The 20261-nt window shown below is 39.3% G+C and overlaps 1 protein-coding gene across 5 annotated transcripts in view; it reads left to right on the plus strand.

Moving 5' to 3' along the window:
• NAPEPLD (N-acyl phosphatidylethanolamine phospholipase D) overlaps positions 1 to 20261 on the plus strand; it is a 25015-nt gene continuing 4754 nt past the window's right edge. For 4 of the 5 annotated variants that reach the window (XR_014226332.1, XR_014226333.1, XM_082279828.1 and 1 more), the window contains exons 1-4: positions 1 to 536; positions 11418 to 11730; positions 17520 to 18166; positions 19086 to 19200. Coding sequence is in view for 3 of the 5 variants with exons in the window: in XM_082279828.1 (XP_082135954.1) it covers positions 322 to 536; positions 11418 to 11730; positions 17520 to 18166; positions 19086 to 19200 (1290 nt within the window). In the remaining 2 variants the exon portion in view is untranslated. The other variant, XM_082279829.1, reaches the window with a different exon arrangement.

Genomic DNA, 20261 nt, shown 5'->3' on the forward strand with positions numbered 1-20261 from the left:
CGGTCAGGAGCACAACCGAGTGCTTCCCTTTCCTCAGAGCGGACGAGCAGCCCGGCCTCCAGGGGCAGAACGTGCCGGCAACCCCGACACTGTCCCGCGGTGGCTCCGGGACATCCCGGATCCCTCAGCCCCGGACCCCCGCCGCCATCTTGTTAGCGGCACCGCTCCACGGTGAAGCGCCGGGCGCCGCGGAGCCCTTGCCCTCTACGGTGAGGGGCCGGACTTTGTGGTGCTCTCTGCTCGCCATGGTGAGGGGCCGGGCTGTGGGAAGCCCGTGCCCGCCACGGTGAAGGGCCGGGCGCCGCGGAAGCCCTGCTCGCTATGGTGGGGCGCCGGGCGCTGTGGAGCTGCTCCCTGCAGCTCGCCGTGCTGCCCTCGGCGGCGAGCTGGTCAGGTGGAAATCCGCAGCCGTTCAACAGCTCCTACCGGAGACCTGCAGAGCCACCGCTGTGGAAGGGGTGGAGCGGCACCATGGAGGAGGAGGAGGAGAAGGGGGACGAGACTCTTCAGGGGCGGCAGCAGCAGCAGCCCGGGAGGTGAGCGGCGCTCCAGCGGTAGCAGCACTCCGGGGCTGGGGGTCTCTGCCCCCGCGCCTTCCTGAGGGCAGAGGGGAACCGGACCGAGCAGACCGGCGGCTCCCACCCCGTGCCCGTCCGGAGCGGAGGCGCTGCCCGAGCTGCCGCCGTCAGAGCCCGGCTGGCGGCCGGGCTAGCGGAGCACCTGCTCCGAGAGCGGCAGCGGGGCTCGCCAGACACACACACGGTACCGGGGCCCCACCGGTGAGTGTGGGGGAGACCGGGTGCAGCCGCTGCGGGAGGCGGTGGGAGCGGGGTGGAGCGGGAGTAGGCACCCGCCCGGAAAAGTTCGCGGGTGGGCGGGCGAGGTGTTTGGGGCCGGCGAGCCCTGCTCCCGGCCGGGCAGGAGCGGCACAGCTCGGCTGCCCACGGCGCTCAGTGTGTGCCCCTGCCCCGCTTCCTGCCCGCCGCCCCGGCTGAGGACAGACCCCGACGGGCGGCAGCTCCAAAACCAGCGGGGACGGGACCGGGGGGATCCTTTCGCACCGCTGAAAAGAAACCCTGGAAGAAAAAGTCCTGCGTTCGCCCCCCGCCCTCCCAGCGGAAGGCTTTAGTTCCCACCAATTGACAGTAAAACATGCTGCAGCAGCGCTCGGAAAGAAACAAGTTATATAATCGCTTAAAAAAAATCCGCTTGATAGTATCGGCGGCTTAGAGAATGTTTTCCTTTGAAGAGGAGGCGTGAACAGATGTTTATTGCAGTTGGGGGGGGGGGTGTTCGCATTGTGTAGTGAGACGTGGAAGATATTAAGGAAGTCATTTAATGTAATTAGTGCAGTCAAATAATCTCAATGATCGTCAATTATCTCTAGCAAGGATTTGGGGAAGGTGTTGACTGCATGCAGTTAAATTTATTAACTTATGCAGCGATGGTTTTTCTAGTGACGATTATGATTTCTTCCATTTACTAAATGGCGATTATGAAGCAAGTTTTTAGTTGTAAAGGAAAGTACTATTTGTACATAAGTATTTTTTCTTTAATTTTTTTTTTTTTTAAACTGCACCGGCTAAAGTGGCATCAAAATTAAAGATAGTGACAGGAAAATCACTTCAGTTTTCGGGCAAAAAACCCTTGAAAAGGGTTGTTTTATTCATAGTAGCAGCTGTATCAGTTAAGAAAGTAGGAAGCTTGATTTATTTTGTAGGTAAGATTTTGAGGAAGACAAGAATAAGATTTTTTCTTATTAATTCAAGAATTATTGTAACAGTTGCTTTCAAAATACCCCAAATCATCTGAAATTGAAATGTCTTATTATAAGAAGTAATGGGAATTTTTAATATGTGGAGGTTGGAAAGCCCAGTTTGATTCAGTAATGATGGAGAGGAGGAAGTAAGGGATGACAGTCAAACTGTTCAAATATAAATAACAGTTATTCAGCTTCAGATTGGTCTCAAATCAAAAGAGATATGCAGCCTTTTTAAGAGGCTATCTTTTTATTCACTTGCATTAACTAAGTAGATTTGAGGAATAACCAGGAGAAATATACTATTTTCTCAGCCTTTATAAGCTCAAGATTGAACCAAAACTGTTAATTCTTCATTCAGAAATAGCTTTTAAGTTCTTTTTAGCAAAAAGGAAGGCAATTATTTTGTCTGTGATGAGAAAAACAGAAATACTGCCATATTAATTAGTATCTTTATACTTAACACCTGCAGTGAAATTAGTTTTGCTTTTTGTCACATCTGACTCCTTTCCTCACTTTAAATCTTACTTTAATTTTTTTCAGTCTATTGCTTTAACTTTATAGGTTGCAGTGTGAGTCCTATTTCTGATACATTCAGAGCCAGAACCATGGAAAATCACTTGATTGCCTCGTGTCTAAATGCAGATTTGAGTAAAAAGGGTTTTTCTATAAAGTAGATGCTGCACTTAGTTTCAATATTCTTAAAAAGTCTAGGAAAAAAGTTATGTATTATATATATACTCTTTGCATGTAACATTTTGGTGTTTAGCAACTGTACAAGGAAGGGATCATTCAAGTTTGGATAGCCTACAACTGTGCCCAAGCAGATAATCTTGACAAAGCTGTTCAGGAAAGAGAACTGAGCATTGCCAAGTGACACTGTGAAAACACTGCTGCCATCGTGCCCCAACTGTGAAAAACAAAGTTTGATAAGATTTGTGAGTGAAAAATTGGGTGTTAAAGAATTTATGTCGAGAGTTACTTCTTCTGTAAGACCTGTTACTGTGGTAAGAGCTGCTAGTGCTACTGCCTGGTGAGTAAGGCTTATGATAGGATAACAGGTTTTATTGCTTAAAATATTTGGAAATAGTTTTCTCATGCTGTGGACTGGTTTTTGAGGGAAGGTTTCAGTGAGGTTCAACTGTTTCTGATAATAAGAGTGTGGCAAAGCAAGGTGTTTGTGTGTTTACATTAAACACTTTGTCTCCTTAAAACACCTATGTATTTAGGGTGGTGCCTTGAAAATTAGTAGATGGCTCATGTTTGTGTTGGAAGTATGCCTTGACTCTTCCATAAGAAGAAAAACCCAAACCACGCAACTTCTAGTATTAACACTTCTCTTGTTGACTAACAACCAAAGCACCTTGCATTTCATTTACAGTACATGAAGACTTCGTAATCTAGAGTTGTCGGGATGGAATCAAAGGCCTTTTATATATAGGAAAAAAGGGTGTAATGAAAAACATTTACATATCATGATGTTTCCAGTTTCCTCGAGTATTGATGTTTTGCTGTGTCTGGTGTACTGTCCCTTGGAATTTCTTCTTAAATGGGTGTGTTTCAGTTAAAGAACTTTAAGGGTGCTGTATTGGATGTGTTTTCTGGCTTTCCAGTATGAAGTTTGGATATTCTAAACTTTTATTATTTGGAAAGGCTGGTGACCTTTTGGCTTAACTCATGTGAAAGATGGCTTTTGAACAGGTGCATTCAAGAAAAACATATAGTTCAATGTAGAAAAACTTGTCACTTCCTTATCTTAGCTGACCTTGAAATTATTTGCTTGGATTTCAGTAAATTTGAATTCAAATGTTATAAATAGTTCTGTAAAATCCACATATGTATAGGGTGCATGTACATACATAAACAGAGGGAGAGAGAGAATGTTGTTAGAACAAGCAGAAGTTGATTTTATACTGAAAATTAAGTAGAACTAGAAAGAATTTAGAGAAGTATTTTCATGTTGCAGAGAAATTACATTGGACCCTATGTGCTTGGACTTTGAACTGAAAAGAGGGAATCAAAATAGACAAGCCTTTAAATATGAATATAAACAAAATTTTATGACTATCTATTAACTTAAAAATAAAATTGAGTTTGTGGGTGTTGCTGCACTTCCTGGACAACTGAGGTTTTATAGGGTTTTAAAGGATTATTCTTGGTGTGAGTCTAGAGGAAGTTTGCATAGGTGTTTGTTCCTTTCTGGCATGGGGAGACGAGGAAAAAGAAAATTAAAAGGCTTAGTAAATGAGGTGGAGATAGCAATTGCACACATAAAAGTGCCAGAGTTTATGTTAAATGAGCTTTAGATCATACTTTGCCATGTGGATCCTATACATCAAAGTTTTAACATTATTTCTGTGCATTTTTATGGAAACAGTTCTTACATTGCCTCTCTAACCACATGCTACAAAGGAAATCAGTTTTGTCCCACAGCATGTTCAAGTGGAGCCTTAATTTCATTATGTGTAATAGTATTTGGGTTTAGTCATATCTAATTGACATTAAGATGTTAGATGGAAAACCTTTACCCTTAGGATGGAGTGTGAGCTTGTAATATTTTAAAACTTTATTTTAGTTAAGAAAAACGTGTGCTAACAGCTTCAATGGCATAGTAGCTTAAAATACAGACTCCAAGATGTAGAGTCTGTTAGCACACAGGAGTGGGTAAAGTGTGTTTTTAAATGTTCAACTTCAAAGTTTGGCAGTTTTTTCCAACAGTAAACCCCGTCCTGGCAAGGTGTGCCTCTGTCATTAACTGGAGTCACATCAGTAACCAACTGAAACTAATGAACTACTCGTTTGCATAAATAGTTACACAAGTGCCGCTCGTGCCAGAAGGCCAGAGCTGGGCTCTGAATCCTGTAGCTGGGTTGGTACAAGTTTCATGTTTGCTCTTTTGGAAAAGCTTTATTGAAATTCTAATTGTGAAGGGCCATCCATGTTGGAATCCATGACTTACCTGTGCAGCTGTGTGTATATGCTATCTGCACTTATTTTTCTGTTGATTTAAAAATTGTCTGCATTTGATTTGTGACTCGGGTATTGTCTTGTGTACCATAACACAGCTGTAATGCACAAGCCTTGCTTCTGTGTGTGTCAGCCTCAGTCCTGCAGAGCAGGTAAGAAAACTTTGATTCCAGCTCTTGTTCTTTCAGCATTCTTCCCTATAAATTAAGTAGTTATATGAAATTAGTTGTTTAGGGAGAGCAAAGGAAGGCAGTTTCCTTTCTGGTATAGGGAAATTTGACTCCAGCTTCCCTTTGGTGACTGCTTCAGCAATAGCACAGAATTACACTCTTCTTGTTCTTAATCATAGTAATAGTCTAGGCTGCTCTTTTAAATGTGATGGCCATATGCCAACTTTTGTGTTCTTTTATTCAAGACTGCAATACAAGATGAGGGTAGAGAGGAAAATAATTTATTTTAAAGGCATGTATTGCTAAAGAAATTGGCTCCTGGGTCTGTCATCTCTGTTCCTACTGCGTGTCCCCTATGGACAGCTACTGTTGTATTAGGGATCACAACCTAAACAGAATATGCATGTAACAGAAAATTTCTATCATATTATCATCTACAGATCATAGACATGTTTGGGGACTAGAGAATGCTCATATTGGACAGGGAGAATCATCTGGAGCACCTGGGAACAAATGAAAAATAGTTATGTATTATCCCAGATCCAAGAAGAGGCATCTTTATTCAGTTGATACAGTGCCCATAGCTGGTAAGATTTAACCCAGCGTTGAGAAATAATTGGCTCCAGGGACTACTGATGGGCCTGACTCTAAAGCCTATTTGCATTTGTATCCAGAGGCATGCAAAGGTGTAGCTGATAGGCATGAATAACTTTCTGTTGGTTTGGTTCCCCTGATGAATACCAGCAAAATAGAGGTGGAATGTGTAGTAACGGGAGTGGGCTGCCTTGTGGGTGGTAGGTAGCTATTGAATGTGCTTCGTTATAATATGAAACATTACTGTCTGAGGACGTAAATGGAGAGTTTCAGCATCATCAGTACTAAGTGTGAATGAAACCTTGGAAGGGAGTAGATTGAAAATGAAAAGGTAGGAGGAATTGTTGAACCTAACTTGGCGGTATGTGTAACTGAGCTACACAGTGAATTCTAAATTGAGGGTATTTAATTCGTTAGTTTTTTTAAGCCAGTGCTGGCATAAGTAGTTTTTGTTTACAACACTATATTCCTCTTCTCACCCTTCCCTGTCCTAACCAGTTTGTTGGTATAAACAATTGCATGGTTGCACAGTGATGCAGGTGAAAATTAAGTGCTGCTCTAGGGATGGTAAGGTAAGAAATGACTATCAGCCAGATTAGTTTCTTAAACAAATTCACCATGTGGACAAAAGTGTCTGTTTTGGCAAGCCTGGGGGAGTAGTGAGGGCAGAAATGGATTGGCTCATGGTAGTGGCTGCTTAAGTAATACAGATGCTTAAGAATAAGCCTAACAACAGATGACCGTGGGTAGATGCTTCACCTCTTTTTTTATTTGTAATTAATTTTATTTTTCTCCATGATGTCTAAATAAAACTTTGCTTTGTTTTACTATTGATCCTCAAAGCTAGGTAAGAATGATAAGGGATTTATTCTGATTTTATGAGGCTGTTTATGAAGAGAGCTGTTCCTTTTTCTGTTATCAACTCTATTATTAATCTTTCTTGACTAGTACACAAGGGCAGTGTAGAATCAGGATACTTACAGATCTGTTGAATGAAAATTTTGGCAACATTTGTTGTTGCTAGGGATTTTTAATGTGATTCAAATAATAGAAGTATTCATGGATCAGCTAATGCAAGCTTGAGAGATCTTTGTGTGAAATCCTAATACCAAGAGCATCTGGAATAATTGCTGGTGCAACTGCTGTGCAGTGATAAAAAAATATGTATAGTGAAAGAAAACTTCAAGATGTGTAGCAGTATACAGTTCACAGAAGGCTCAGGTTCTTGCTCTGGTAAGTCTACAATGGTAAGATGGAACAGCTTGAAGTACTGCACAATAAAAATTTAAATGTATTCAGAATTTTCCAGTCTCAAACTGTTCATTAATTAAAGCAGCCAATTTCAGACCTGAAGGAAAAATAAAAGCAGAGCCAAAACTTAGCTGGCAGTCATTTGATAGTAAAGCTTGTGGGAGCCAATTACTTACATGCTCCCTAGTGTTTGCAAATACCTTTCCTTCTAACTGAAACAATTTTTTGTTCTATTTCAAGCCAAAATGCATGGTTTTTGCAGTCATTAAAAATATCTGTAATGAAAGAAAACTTCAGAGTTGTGTAGCTGTATATGGAGAAAGTTCAGAGTCTTGTTTTGGTCAGGCCACAGTGGTGTGAGTTTGCTGGGAATTGTGTGCTGTCCCTCCTAGATGATCATTAGCGCAGCCTAGCTCTGGATGTAGTTTACATATAGAGACAGTGATTAAAAATGAACCAAACCCTTTACTTCAAAAAAAGCAGAGAAATTAAAGGTATTTGGGAAACTATGAAATGTTTACCAGGCAATTGTAAAGTTTTGGAAAAGCTGTTCTGTTCTAGTAAACCATAGCTTCATAATAACGCTTAAACTTTCAGGCCTATGGATTTGCTAAATAAGGACCACATTTCTGTGTAGCAAAGAAGGATAAGTCTGTTTTGGCAGACTTGATGCTTAGTACCATGGCTCTGTGATTAGTAGGGGGAACTACATCCATTTCATTTATGGAGCAGCAGATGTTAGAGGAGACTGGGTGGAAAGGGTGAAGACAATAGATTTTATGCCTATGTTAAAGTAATTTGGCTTGAAGCTCTGCTATGTTAAAAAGACCATTTAAAAAGAAAAATTATAATGACAGAGTGTTTCTTGTAATGGTATTGTATACTTTTCCAACCTTCTTTTGGAACAGAGAGTATTAAAATGTTTAGTTAAATTTTTGTTATTTTCCTAAATAAACAGAAGGCTCACAGCCAAAATATTTATATCCAAGTTTTCAGTTATGTAAGCAATGCGAAAATAAACCATTTGCCTGAAACCTGTTGTCCTAAGGGCTATATCCTGTTTACAGGTGTAAGCCAGTTTAGTGGGATGTAAGACATCCCATGGATTTTCCATGCCATGTCTTGCCAGACCTACAACTTCTCTCTTCCTTTGTGGATTACTAGGGGTGCCTTAGTATTTGATGTTGGAAAACCAGTTATGTGAGCTCTGCATTTTGATTCTTGTTAGACTTTGTCTTATTCATCAGCCAGTGGTGTTCTTCCCCTCTGTCCAGAACACTTTCTGGCCTTGTGGATTTCTCATGACCAATGGTCTTCTTTAGGAGTTTGTATGTCTTGGTCCATTTCCTCTTCTGAATTCAGCTGGAAGAGCAAAGAGCCTCTAAGGACAGAGAGAGAGGGTGGTTGCCTTGTTTCTCTCCTGAGCCCCTCTTACAAATAGTGTCAATCCACTTGCCCTCTGCTGGAGGTAACTCATCTCATCCTGAAGGATGGTTCCATTTGCCAGGAAAGCAGTTTAATGTTTTAAGTAAAATTGTAGGTTTTTTTTATGTTTAAAAGTAGAAAAAGATTCCTTGTATAACTTTTCATAACAATGAATTTTCACCAGGGATGTGATCCTTTCCCTCTGCCCCCTCCTAAGTGAACACAATTCTACTCCAGTTGGATTTTCATATCTTTATAGCTCATAATTTTTCTGCCACTTGAGTGCTTAAATTAGTTTTTCAAGTGCCAAACTATCATTTTTGCGTGGGAAGAATTTAGGAAAGCTGGCAGAAAAATCAACTGATTTATGATTGGGTATTTTCTGTTATTTAAAATACACCTGCCCAATCTCCTGATCTGTAGATGCTTTCTTTTGCAAAAGTGTAAGAATCTCTTTGGACTAGTAATTGGTTGAGTTTTATTTTAAGCTAATGATTCCTGGCTTTCAAGAAATTATCATCTTCCTCTTCTATATAAGATAACTATGTCATGAATATTGTAGGATATGTTTAATCAGTTTAAATGAAACAGAAATGATCTGGCAAGATTGATACTTCAAAGGAATCTACAGTTCATCAGGAATACTTTAAGTTGTTTGTAAGTGTGTCCCTTTCTTATGCATGTAAAAGGTTTAAAGTATTCTGTGAGCACTGAGCTCTTTTATCCTTTCAGTTGCTTATGGAATACTAATGAAAGTAATGTATGTGCATCATGTGGAAAATATGTTGGCAGACAGATAGATACCTGCAGTGCCTTAAATGCTTTGGCATTGTCTTTGTTTAATCGGCATAGTTGATCCCTGCTTCCCCTAGAGGTTTATACTTCCAGGATAAGATCAAAGGTTTATATGAAGGTTTAAGCAAAAGTAGAATTCACCTATTTTAAAGATGAATAGATAAACAGAAGCTTAAAAATAAAACTTCAGGCACCCCAGTCTCTAATATAAAATGTCTTGTAGGAGCAATAATTACAGTAGTTATATATATTTAAGAAATCAGACATCTGAGATGTTAAGAGAAGAATTTCCTGGAATTAAGTACCTATCTGATTAAACTTCTGTGATTTGTTTTCATGATGCTTTCTGAAAGAGTAGCTGTTTTATGCTGTGTCTGTGTGCTTTGCTAAATTAATAAGCTGACTTGGCATTGAAAATGCTCTTTGAGGAATGCAAAAAAAAAAAAACAAACCCAAACCCAATCATTAAGTTAAAGTAACAGTTAAAATATCCAATACCATTTTTTGGGTATTCTGTCTGTCTTTTTGTGGCACTGATTCTTTGTGTTACCATTTACATCTGCTTAAAATGCTACAGAGCAAGTTGAGTGTTTCATTGAAGGCTGATTCCAGTAAATGTTTAGTGGAATAGAGAAAAAAAAGCCTAGAAATATCAACAGTTAAATTTAAATTATGATGCAGATATGGTATCCTAGTGCTAGATAGGAAATACATAAGTGGAGTGGTTTCAGTAAACTGCAGTGAAACTGGAGTACAAAGAATTACATAAAATAAGATTGTGACCAGGGGTATAAAAAAGTTCTGTCAGCCGTGTCTTCTGAGTGCCGTTCGTGCTTTTTTATTAGAATTGAATTTTGATGTGTTAGTATTTTATCTCTCCTGTATGGCACAATAATGGTTATTTTGTTAAGAAAATTTCACAATATTTATCAATTGTCGTATTCTTTGCAACTGATACCATACTTCGTGTTTAGTCCTCAGTTGCTGCTGAAATAGCAGAAATGGACTCTGCATTTGAAATTGGAGCATCATCAGCAAATGCATTTGGGTTCAGTTTGCTGACACTTACATGTATGTAATATCTTAGCTGAAATGTTGCAGTGAACAATATATTTAATTTTCCCTGTAATTATGAGCTTATGGGAGGCACAGTGAGTTATGTGATTTCTAAGAAAATTGAGAGCTTTAATTCTGTTCTCTGACACTGTTGTTTGCACGGACTGGCTTGGCTGCATTGGCCCAATGCTTCTGAGTGTACAGCTGAAGTCTGAGTTTTTGAATTAGTGAAAGCACTAGACCAAAACATGTGGTGGAGAGTTTTCCACAGGGAAAACTTCAAAATTTGTTATTAAAAATTATTCCTGCACTTAAGCTGTAAATAGTGCTGTCTGTTCATTACTAGTTGTCTTCTAGTTATTATCAGATAGAGTCTGTAAATGCCAGAAAGTTGTGCACTCACTAAAACAGTAACTTTTTTTAAAGCTGACAGAACAGTGTATTTACTTTCAACATTTCAGTCAAAAGTAAATACAGAAATGGAAGTATTGAGCTTCAATTGAATTGCTTTGGCAGGATATTTGGTTTTTCTACCTTGGATATAATAAGATTATATTCATAAACTCTGCAACACTTAAGTGCAGTTTGGAATAAGAGACTCTGAGTACTGAGTTCATAGTTTTCTAAGAAATATACCAGAATCATGACTTCATAGAAATAAGTTTTTCTCAGTTATTTTCTCACTTTTTTTATATTTCATGATGGAATTAAGAGCAAACATTGCAGCTCTGATTTGAAATATTTCAATTTCCTGTGGCCTTTCACCAGTCGGTTCAGTTAAATGTGTATCAAAATTATATTTGGAACAGTTACATTTACCTTGATTGTAATAAACTTATGTTTTAGACAAAATAGGAAACAGTACCAAATATCTTTTGTGTTCTGAGTTTCCTGCATGTGTGTTGGTATAAGTAAAGTGTTAGTAATGCTACACGAGACTGCTGCTTTTACTACAAAACTAAGTCACTGTATAGGCAAATCCTAAGGTACGGTATATTTCCAGTGTCTCTTGGACGGACTTGCAGGATCGTATTACATGAGGCACTAAATGTCATAAGTTTCAGGAGAAATGAGTATTCTTCCAAAATGTAAATTAAGGAACCCTTCCCCCTCACTTTTGCAGTTGGTAGATAATAGTGTTAGTATCTGAAGCTGTGCATTCCAGGGAGTAAAATTCAGCCTGAACTACAAAGAGCCCTCATGTCTGCTAGTCACAGCATGTTTTTGAAGCCTTTTGTGTAATAGTGACTGCTTTAAAAGCATATTTTGTTGATAAAAAAAATACAGTAGATCGTAAAACAAGAAAGGCAGGCTTGTTTCTAGTGTGTGTGAGAACATTTAGTCTTACGAATGTTGATGCTAGTCCAAGAAAATATTGATTAATTTAAAATTTGATTTAGTTCCCCTGAAAAAGTTATGGATAACAACACAGATGAAGAGCAGCCTTCAACTGCATGTAACCAGTACCCTAAAGAGGCAGTGAAGAAACGTCAGAATTCAGATCAAAGTTCCGGGAGGAATGATTCTTCCAGGACCTTCAGAAAAAGCTTCAGGCTGGACTACAGATTAGAAGAGGATGTAACTAAATCAAAGAGAGGCAAAGATGGAAGGTTTGTCAACCCGTGGCCAACATGGAAATCACCAACCTTATCAAACATTTTGAAATGGTCCCTCATGGAGAAAGACAACAGCAACGTGCCACGCTCAAAGCAGGTAAATACTTCCATGTTCCTTTTGTGATTTAGACTGCTTTTACATCTGCTCTAATCAATAAAATAGGACAGTTTCTAACTACTACTCATTAGGCATCTTCTGGAGACTTTTCTAAGTCTTACTTTTCTGATTTTAGTATCATTTTATTCTTTTCAAAAGGTGGTTTAATACTTTCTACCTCTTTAATTTTTGTCTCTGTTAGGTCCACACCTTTTGATTTATACGGCTAAGTTTATATTTATAAAAACAACAAAAATGGCCCCCTAGCTCAGTCATAAACCAGTTACAGCCATTCCTTTTTAACAGTTGTCTTATGAAGCATGCTATTAACTTACTTTGTCTCGCATGAAATAGCTGATCGCATGACGTATCTAATTTTTAAAGTTTTCCCTTTTTTTCCAGACAGCAATTTAATGCATATGTTGCATCTTTTTCATGAAGGTTTCTGTCACCTACTTATGAAAATATTTACAAATCTGTTTTTTCTGTTTCAGTACACCAGGAGAAAAAAATGCATGTGTTAAAACTAACCTGATCTAGTTACATTTGTACTGAAACACTTAAAGTACAGTGCCAGTTTACGGGGTAACACTGTTATTTGTTCTTGGTGAAATGCTATCGTCAGGTATTATGTGTAAAGAAGGAGACAGGTGAAGCTTCTTTTCCATCAAGAGTAATGGATACTGGAAAGTCATGGGTTATATTTGTGGTCACAGGAAGAATGAAGATGTCTAAGTTTTGACAGAATTACTTCTCAATGTACTTCTGATGTGTTGACTGTACCTCAGAAAAGCTGTGCTGAGGGGTGCACAACCAAGGACAGCATTTGTTAACAAGCAGGCGTTAATAATGCTTTTAAGCATTCAGGAGGGTATGCACAACTTACAGATCTCACAGCCAGTATTTAGTAAAGAGCTTTCAATTTTGTTTTACCTGAATTACCTTTGAAGGAAGGAATTCTATCAGTTTTATGGACAGGAAAGCCATGTTACACATTAACGCAGGATGGTCAGAGGTTTGGGGATATTTAAGGGACAAATAATCTTGGTTGTATTGAATAATAATAATAATAATAAAATCTGACTTAGAAGCACAGCAAACTTTTGTTGGTCTTGGGATCACTTCTATTTTAAAATTTTGGTGTCTTCCTTGTGGTGACAACCGTTGCCTCAGTGTGTACAGCTTTCTAGACATCGTGCTGGCCACATTTTCATGAAATTCACACCTGGACGTTTTCAGTTGCTTTTGACCTCTGCCCTTCTTGGTATGTGTGGAACAGTCTTTGTATCTTCCCAGTGCCAATCAGAAACCTGGGTAGTGACTGAAGTCCCTCGAAGGCAATGCTGAGGTGTACTATGGAGTGCAGAACATACAGCACTCTGATGGAGTGCAGAACTGCAGCATTCCCCTTTAATTTACAGTTTGTCCCTACAATAAAGGATGATCACAAAGAAATCTACAAGGCAGCAGTTGAAAAGCTGTCTCTCTGACCCAGCTGGGATTCATTTTGGGCTAATCTTACTGTTTGCATGATAAATCTTTTAATTAAGTGCCTTAATTCAGGAGTTCAGTGAAGTAAATCAGAAACAGAAAAACCTAGATAGGGATCAATGAAATGTACTTGTGGAGTCCTCAGCCATTTTGATGCTTGTTCCACCCAGTTTTGTTCCACCCTTAAATCAGCCTGTGAAGTGCATCTGAGTTTGTTTAAAATTCAAACTCAGGGCTCTATACTTTATTTATCACTGCTAGATGGCATGTCCTTTGAACAGACTCCTACTTCAGTTTCTGCACTGAGTGTGGCTGATGATGCCCTGCTATCCTGGTCAGGTTCACTTTATCTGTACCAAGTGCTTTGCATATGTAAAAACAAGCATATTATCCAGGATAAGTGCTTGTGCTTCACTGTGGAAAAGCTATATGTATTATAATCATGCCTTCATAATGAGCCTTTATCATTATCCAGAATGCATGGACTTCTTGTATTTTCATTACAGGCTTTATTAATAACTTGGTTTGGGGCTGTTGAAGGATCTTTAATTATTAGTTGTTGGATCAGCAGTTTAGATTGTTCTCATTTCTGTAAAATCCTGTGGTATTCCAGTATGCACTAAGTGCCAAAAATCCTAAGCTAATCAGCTGGTCTTACCAAAGCTTGTCATGTGTTTCTTCTTGCTTTGCATTAGGAGGGAAAGAAGAACAGGGCGGGGGGAAGGGACGCAGCAGGAGAAATTTTTGTATTACTTCAGTAATGAAGACAAGACAGTATTAAGTGCATTTTGCTTCTCTTGGTAGCTGATTTGACATAATTGCCATATTTCAAAAATCTGTTATAATTCTTCTGGTTTTAATGTGTCTCTGGTTAGTCTGACAGAGCAAAATATATTATAGCAGGATAAAAATTCCATATGATATGTATTTTATTCATTATGTTGCTTTATCCTGTTATGTGAATTTTAAGTATTTCTTGTGAAGTAAACTGCTACTAGAACTTGTGTTTTAGTTTGAAATCTTATGAGTTGAGTGTTGCTCATTGCTTTAACAGGTGATTTTGGTGTGCTTTTGTAAAATACTAAAAAAAAAAACCAAACACAAATCCCATGCACTGAGAAATAAAATTTTGGTGTGATGTACTGTGATTAGTTCAACATGCCTGATTTCTGATCTCATCTTCTGAGCAATCATTGATTTGGATCAGAGGCCTGTGTATCACAAACCTGGAAAGCACAACAAGCTCTGTATGAGATCTACAAGTTACGTTGCCTTTGTGCTCTTGGTTTGTCTTGAACTGTTGGTCACGGAATTTTGTTTAAATAGGTCAGGATGGCAGTTGTTCGAACTGTGCTCCTCTCTATCAATCTTCCTGTCTATGTAACTTTTACAAATGCCTTTTATAGTGATTAGTTCTACCTTTAAATCAACTGCTTGAAATACTTAATAGTAACAATCCTAATGACATCCCTGTAAAGCCTTTATTAGTAGTGCAGATGTGTTGTGGCTTTAGCCAGCCAAGTCCCAGTCAGCTGCTCGCTTCCACCCCCCAATGCTTGCATCCCACTGGAATTGAAAGGGCAAAAATCAGATAACTTCTGGGTTGAGCTAAAGACAGTTGAATAGGTAAAGCAAAAACTGCATGCACAAGCCAACTAAGAAATTTATTTTCACATGGGCAAGCAGGTGTTCAGCCATCCCCAAGGAAAGCAGGGCTGCATTCCATGTAACAGCTACTTGGGAAGATAAACGTCATTCTTTCTGAATGTCCCCCACCACCTCCTCCTCACCCCAGATTTTACTGCTGAGTGCAATGTTGTAAGGTATGAGATATCTCTCTGATGAGTTGAGGTCACCTCTCCCAACTGTGTCCCTCCCAGCTTCTTGTGTGCCCCCAGTCAACTGGCTGTGATGCGATTTAAGCACTGTTCAGCAAAGCTGAAACATCAGTCTGCTGTCAGCACTTGGTAGAATATATCTGAGTCCCACTTAACTAATTGTTCACATCTGCCAATTGGCCAGTTCCTCATCCATTTAGTATTGTTTATTTATATTGCATGATACTAATTTTAAAAACTAACTTGTCCCAAATGTCAGCAAAAATAGCAAAAATAAGTTTAGTTAATAAATTTAGTTCTGAGAAAATTTGTAGTCTAACTCTAAAACTATCTACTCAAAAAGAATATTTTCCATAAAAAATGTACTAACTGACCTGAATTGCATTATGACAGTTAGTTATTGAATTCCACATCTGAGTTGTATTTCTTTGATATTATCTGATTTTTTGACTTAACAATGTGTAATTTGTCAGTATGTCCTAATTTCTGGTTTTGAGTATTATGTAAGTTTTATGCACCTTTTTTTTTTTTTTTAATTGAAGTGTCACAGTATAACACTTCTGTAGTTCAGATTTCTGTTGTTCCCATGTACTTGGAATGAAATAGAGATAAGAAAATGATGCTTCTTTCTTGGAGAAGCAGCCATTTATCTCAGTCTAAGACTGCTACTTTTCTTGTATGAACTAAGGGGTTGTATTGTACTAAGCTTATATTCAGCTTTATAGAAGGTTATCTATTTCTTGTTGCTGGAGACAGTAATGAAACTTTTTCAGTGGATGTGTCTTATCCATTAGCTCTCAGAAAAAGCAATTTCATGAATATTTTATTATTTACAGTAGAATTGCAGGGGGATGGAGATGTGCGTGCTTTGTTTTTCCCAACATATGCTTTCCAAATCAATAAAATATTGTGGAGAAAGTAGCTTCCCTGAAGCTGTCAGGACTTATGTAGCAAGGCAACTTCTCTAGTCCTAAACTGTCACAGCATCAGCTGGACTTTTAAAGGAGCACATGGTCAGCTCTGTATAAATTCACTGATAGTGCTAATTTGTGCTAGGCTGAGAGAATGAGAGCAGCAACCGTGGCAGGGAGAACTTGACTTGAACCAGAAATGCTGGGACATTTGTGATAACCAGGGAGAGGAATGCCAGGAGTCTAGAATTTGCCCTAGCACGTGAAAATTCTTCTAAAGCAACATGAGGAGTTCAGACCAGAATTGTTTGGGAGGAGAGCATTAGCTGTGTTGTGGGCAAGCTGGACATGATCAGGAATTCTGAGAAGACTCTTTGGTTGGTTGGTTTTTTCAATAGGAAAGTTCCTTATTTATTAAACATAAAATTTCTGCGTAAGCACCTCCACCAAACTGCAGTGAAGAGCATAACTCTGGTTCAAAATGAGAGAATGAATGGTGGTTGGGCAGTGAGCTTCAGTAGGTAATGTACAGCCATGGCCTCCTTTGTGCCAGCTTGAGGATACACATAGAGTCAAATTTGAGCCAGTCAAAATGAGATCTGTATATTTTTCACCTCTGAATTGATGTTCAGCCAGATCAGTTCTCTGACCTGTCATGCTCGAGTAGGGACTGCATAACTAGTCAAGCTGGAATAAGAGAGGAGATGGGAGAACCTTTTCATAACTTTGTTACACAGAAGAATGGATTTAGGTTGATTTCCAGTCATTTGTGGGACTGCATTCTGCACATACATGGAGAGCAGTACAGTGATTTATTCAGTAAAAATTAAACTTTAATTACCCTAAAGGCTTCAATAAAACACCAGAAGAAGCATATCTAAGTACCTTAAGGTTTATATTAAAAATGATCTTCTGTTTTATGAATGTTCATTAAATTATTGTCAGGATGGGGAGGCAGAATTGTAATAGCTAACATTAGCCAGGTAAGCATAACCTCTGTGTGCTGCTTCTAGATGTAATGAGGAGAGAGAGAGGGCCTGATAAAGGCTTAAGGGGCTTTTGTGGAGTGTGACTGGGGAACATGGCATTTTCTTTCAGCTGTGACTTACTCCTGTTAGGACTTAAGAGGATGCATCATTTAGTTGCATAAGCTAAACTTGAGTATTTGTTAAGTAACACTCTGTGTGTGCGTGTGTATGCGTATTCTTTTTCAGGTAGAGGTATCCCTTCCTGGGATGCTGTTAATGCGTTGCAGTGCTCTCATTGCAATGCCCCCAGACTCTACCAGGTCTCCTGGCCTGATGGGATACTCTCTTCTCTTTCTTGATGGAGAAGTGTAAATGTTGCAAAAACCTAAAATGAAATTAGGAGGAAGTAGCTGGGAAAATGGACATTAAAAAGGCATCTGGTGCGTGCTGCAGTTCTCTGCATAAAAATATAAACAAAGTACAAATCTTGACTGTATTGATTTGTGCCTTGTATGCAGTTTTTGTTCCATGGCCAAATACATTCTGAAATCTCTCATGCATACTGTGTTCTTTTTTGCCAGGAACTCGATAAAGAACTTCCAGTGTTACAACCTTACTTTGTTCAAATGCCAGAAGAGGCTGGGAAGACAGGAGCTGGTATGAGAGTCACGTGGCTGGGACATGCCACAGTTATGGTGGAAATGGATGAACTTGTATTTCTTACTGACCCAGTCTTCAGCCAGAGAGCTTCCCCTATTCAGCTGTTGGGTCCCAAGCGCTTCCGAGGGCCTCCGTGCACAGTAGCGCAGCTCCCCAAGATAGATGCGGTGTTGATCAGCCACACCCACTACGATCATCTGGACTACAACACTGTGGCAAGTCTGAACGAACGCTTCGGCAGCGAGCTGCGCTGGTTTGTGCCTCTGGGGCTCCTGCAGTGGATGCAGAGATGTGGGTGTGAGAATGTGATTGAACTGGATTGGTGGGAAGAGAACTGTGTCCCTGGTCATGATGCGGTAACTTTTGTCTTCACCCCTTCCCAACACTGGTGCAAAAGGACTGTGACAGATGATAACAAGGTTCTCTGGGGCAGCTGGTCTGTCTTGGGACCTTGGAATAGGTTTTTCTTTGCAGGAGATACTGGATATTGTTTTGCTTTTGAACAAATAGGTAAAAGGTTTGGACCTTTTGATCTTGCAGCCATCCCCATTGGAGCTTATGAGCCAAGGTAGGAAAATCAGAGTTTGGGCAAAATACGTAAATGAAATTATATACTGATGACAAAAAATACACCCAGAAGTTAAAACGATACTGTATTAAAAAGGTGTACTTTATTAAAAAGTATTTGTATGTGTGATGTTTTTTGAGAGTTTTTTCTTCAGACTTAAGGACAGCAAGGATGAATCAGCAGTCCTTCTTCCCTTAAAAATGTTGAGTAAAAATCTGGAATTATTCTGCCTTTTTTTCTGAAACAGCATCATTTAATCCAGCCCATTCCAGTGTATATAATTTGCTGCATTTTTCTCTTGCTTCAGTCTTTACCCTGGTTTTGCAACTCATCTGGAGACAAAGATGACTTGGTTATCAAGTATGAAAGATCTGTTTGCTCAGGAGAGCAAACTTTGCTCCTTTTGGAGAAAACACTTAGACAATAGCACTCATGTAATGCTGGAAGGAAAGCATGTATGGACTGGGAAAGGAAGATAGGAATCCAAACAGCGTGGTAAAAATACAGTATCTTTCAAGAACTGTCAAGTTCTCTCTTCTGTTTTCCCTGTTTCCTTGGGCTATCTCCGAAGCACACACTTTTTGGTGTGTACTGCTAGCACGAAATTTTTTCAGGGATAGATTTAAAGTTTCAGCCTTAATGCCTTAAGGCCCCAGTAATATGTCCTTATACTATTGAAAACAGAGGTAAGAAAAAATCCTTCAAAAAGAGAGTACAGTACATGAACTGCTGTTTCATGGATATGTTGGTGTATGTTAGTTTCCTGATTTTCAGTGTTCTGTATGTTGTCCAGGTGTACATGCTTACGATTTTTTTGATTAGGTGAGCCTATGTTTCTTTTTGTTCTTTGCAATGGAAGTAAAGGAGAAATCTTGCACTGAATTAGGTGACACAAAAATGTCATGCTTTGTTTTGGTAGGTGGTTTATGAAATACCAGCACGTGGACCCTGAAGAAGCAGTAAGAATCCATATTGATGTTCAAGCAAAGAAGTCTGTAGCAATTCATTGGGGGACCTTTGCTTTAGCAAATGAGGTAAATTGCAATGCTAAACATGAGTTCAGATTTCCAAGGACTAGACAGTCATTAGTGAAGATTTGCTTGTGCAGTTTAACCTACATATCTGTAAATGTAAACTTAAAATGTGGACTTTGTATAGAGTGAAAAATTACTGCTCTATGTACTGCTGTTCAAAACAATGATTAGCTTTTCATAACCAATTACATCAAATATTTCCATGGTTAAGAAAATACAGAGTTATTGAAACAAATGTGGGGGATTTCTGATACGCAGATGCTGAGGAGCATAACAGATGAGGACACATGCAGTATTATCCATTACATTATGCAGTAATAAAGACAAACTCAGTGGTGCATCACTTGGAGATAGTAAGCACTGAATGCCTGTAGGTCAATACAGTATTTATAATTACGTCTATCTAGTAAATATATGAGCACTATTTTTAATAGTTGATTCAAAGTTAAAACCAGAAAGGATATGAAAAAAATTGATTTATTCTGAGGTTTTGATCTTTTAAAATGTTTTTATTCCCCTCTACCCCCTCAAGTCCACAAATCTAATAAGAAGGTTACCCAGACACCTTCACAGCAACTAAAAATGTAGTGAAATAGGAAGTGTCTACATTTGCTTTGATACTGTCTGGTAGCTGTTTTTCAACTTTGTCTTTGCATCAGTTGCACCACTTTATCTCCTAATTCACACCTGATAGTGTAATCACCTGATCTGTCAAATGTTCTGTCCCGGCTGTGCTCCCTCCCAGCGCATCGTGCACCTCCTTGGCAGAGTATGGAGGGAACATAGGACGCTTGAATAGAACGTTTCCTGTCCCCAGTGTTTCCAATAAACTGTGTTACTAGTGCCCGCGGTACAAATGTTACTGTGTATTTAGCAGCACAAAAAAAAGAGATTACTCGCTGATGATGCCTTTTCTGAAATGTAACAAATACACCGCGGTAACTTGAGGGGGGCCGCCCTGACAGAGCCGAGTGTTCAGACAGGACCGCTGACAGCTTGGGTTTACAGAGCGAGGGAAAGCGCCAGCTGCTGGCGGGCAGCGCTTCCTCCGAAGGGATCTA

Source organism: Coloeus monedula, assembly GCF_965178545.1.
Source record: "Coloeus monedula genome assembly, chromosome: 4".
NCBI lineage: Eukaryota > Metazoa > Chordata > Aves > Passeriformes > Corvidae > Coloeus > Coloeus monedula.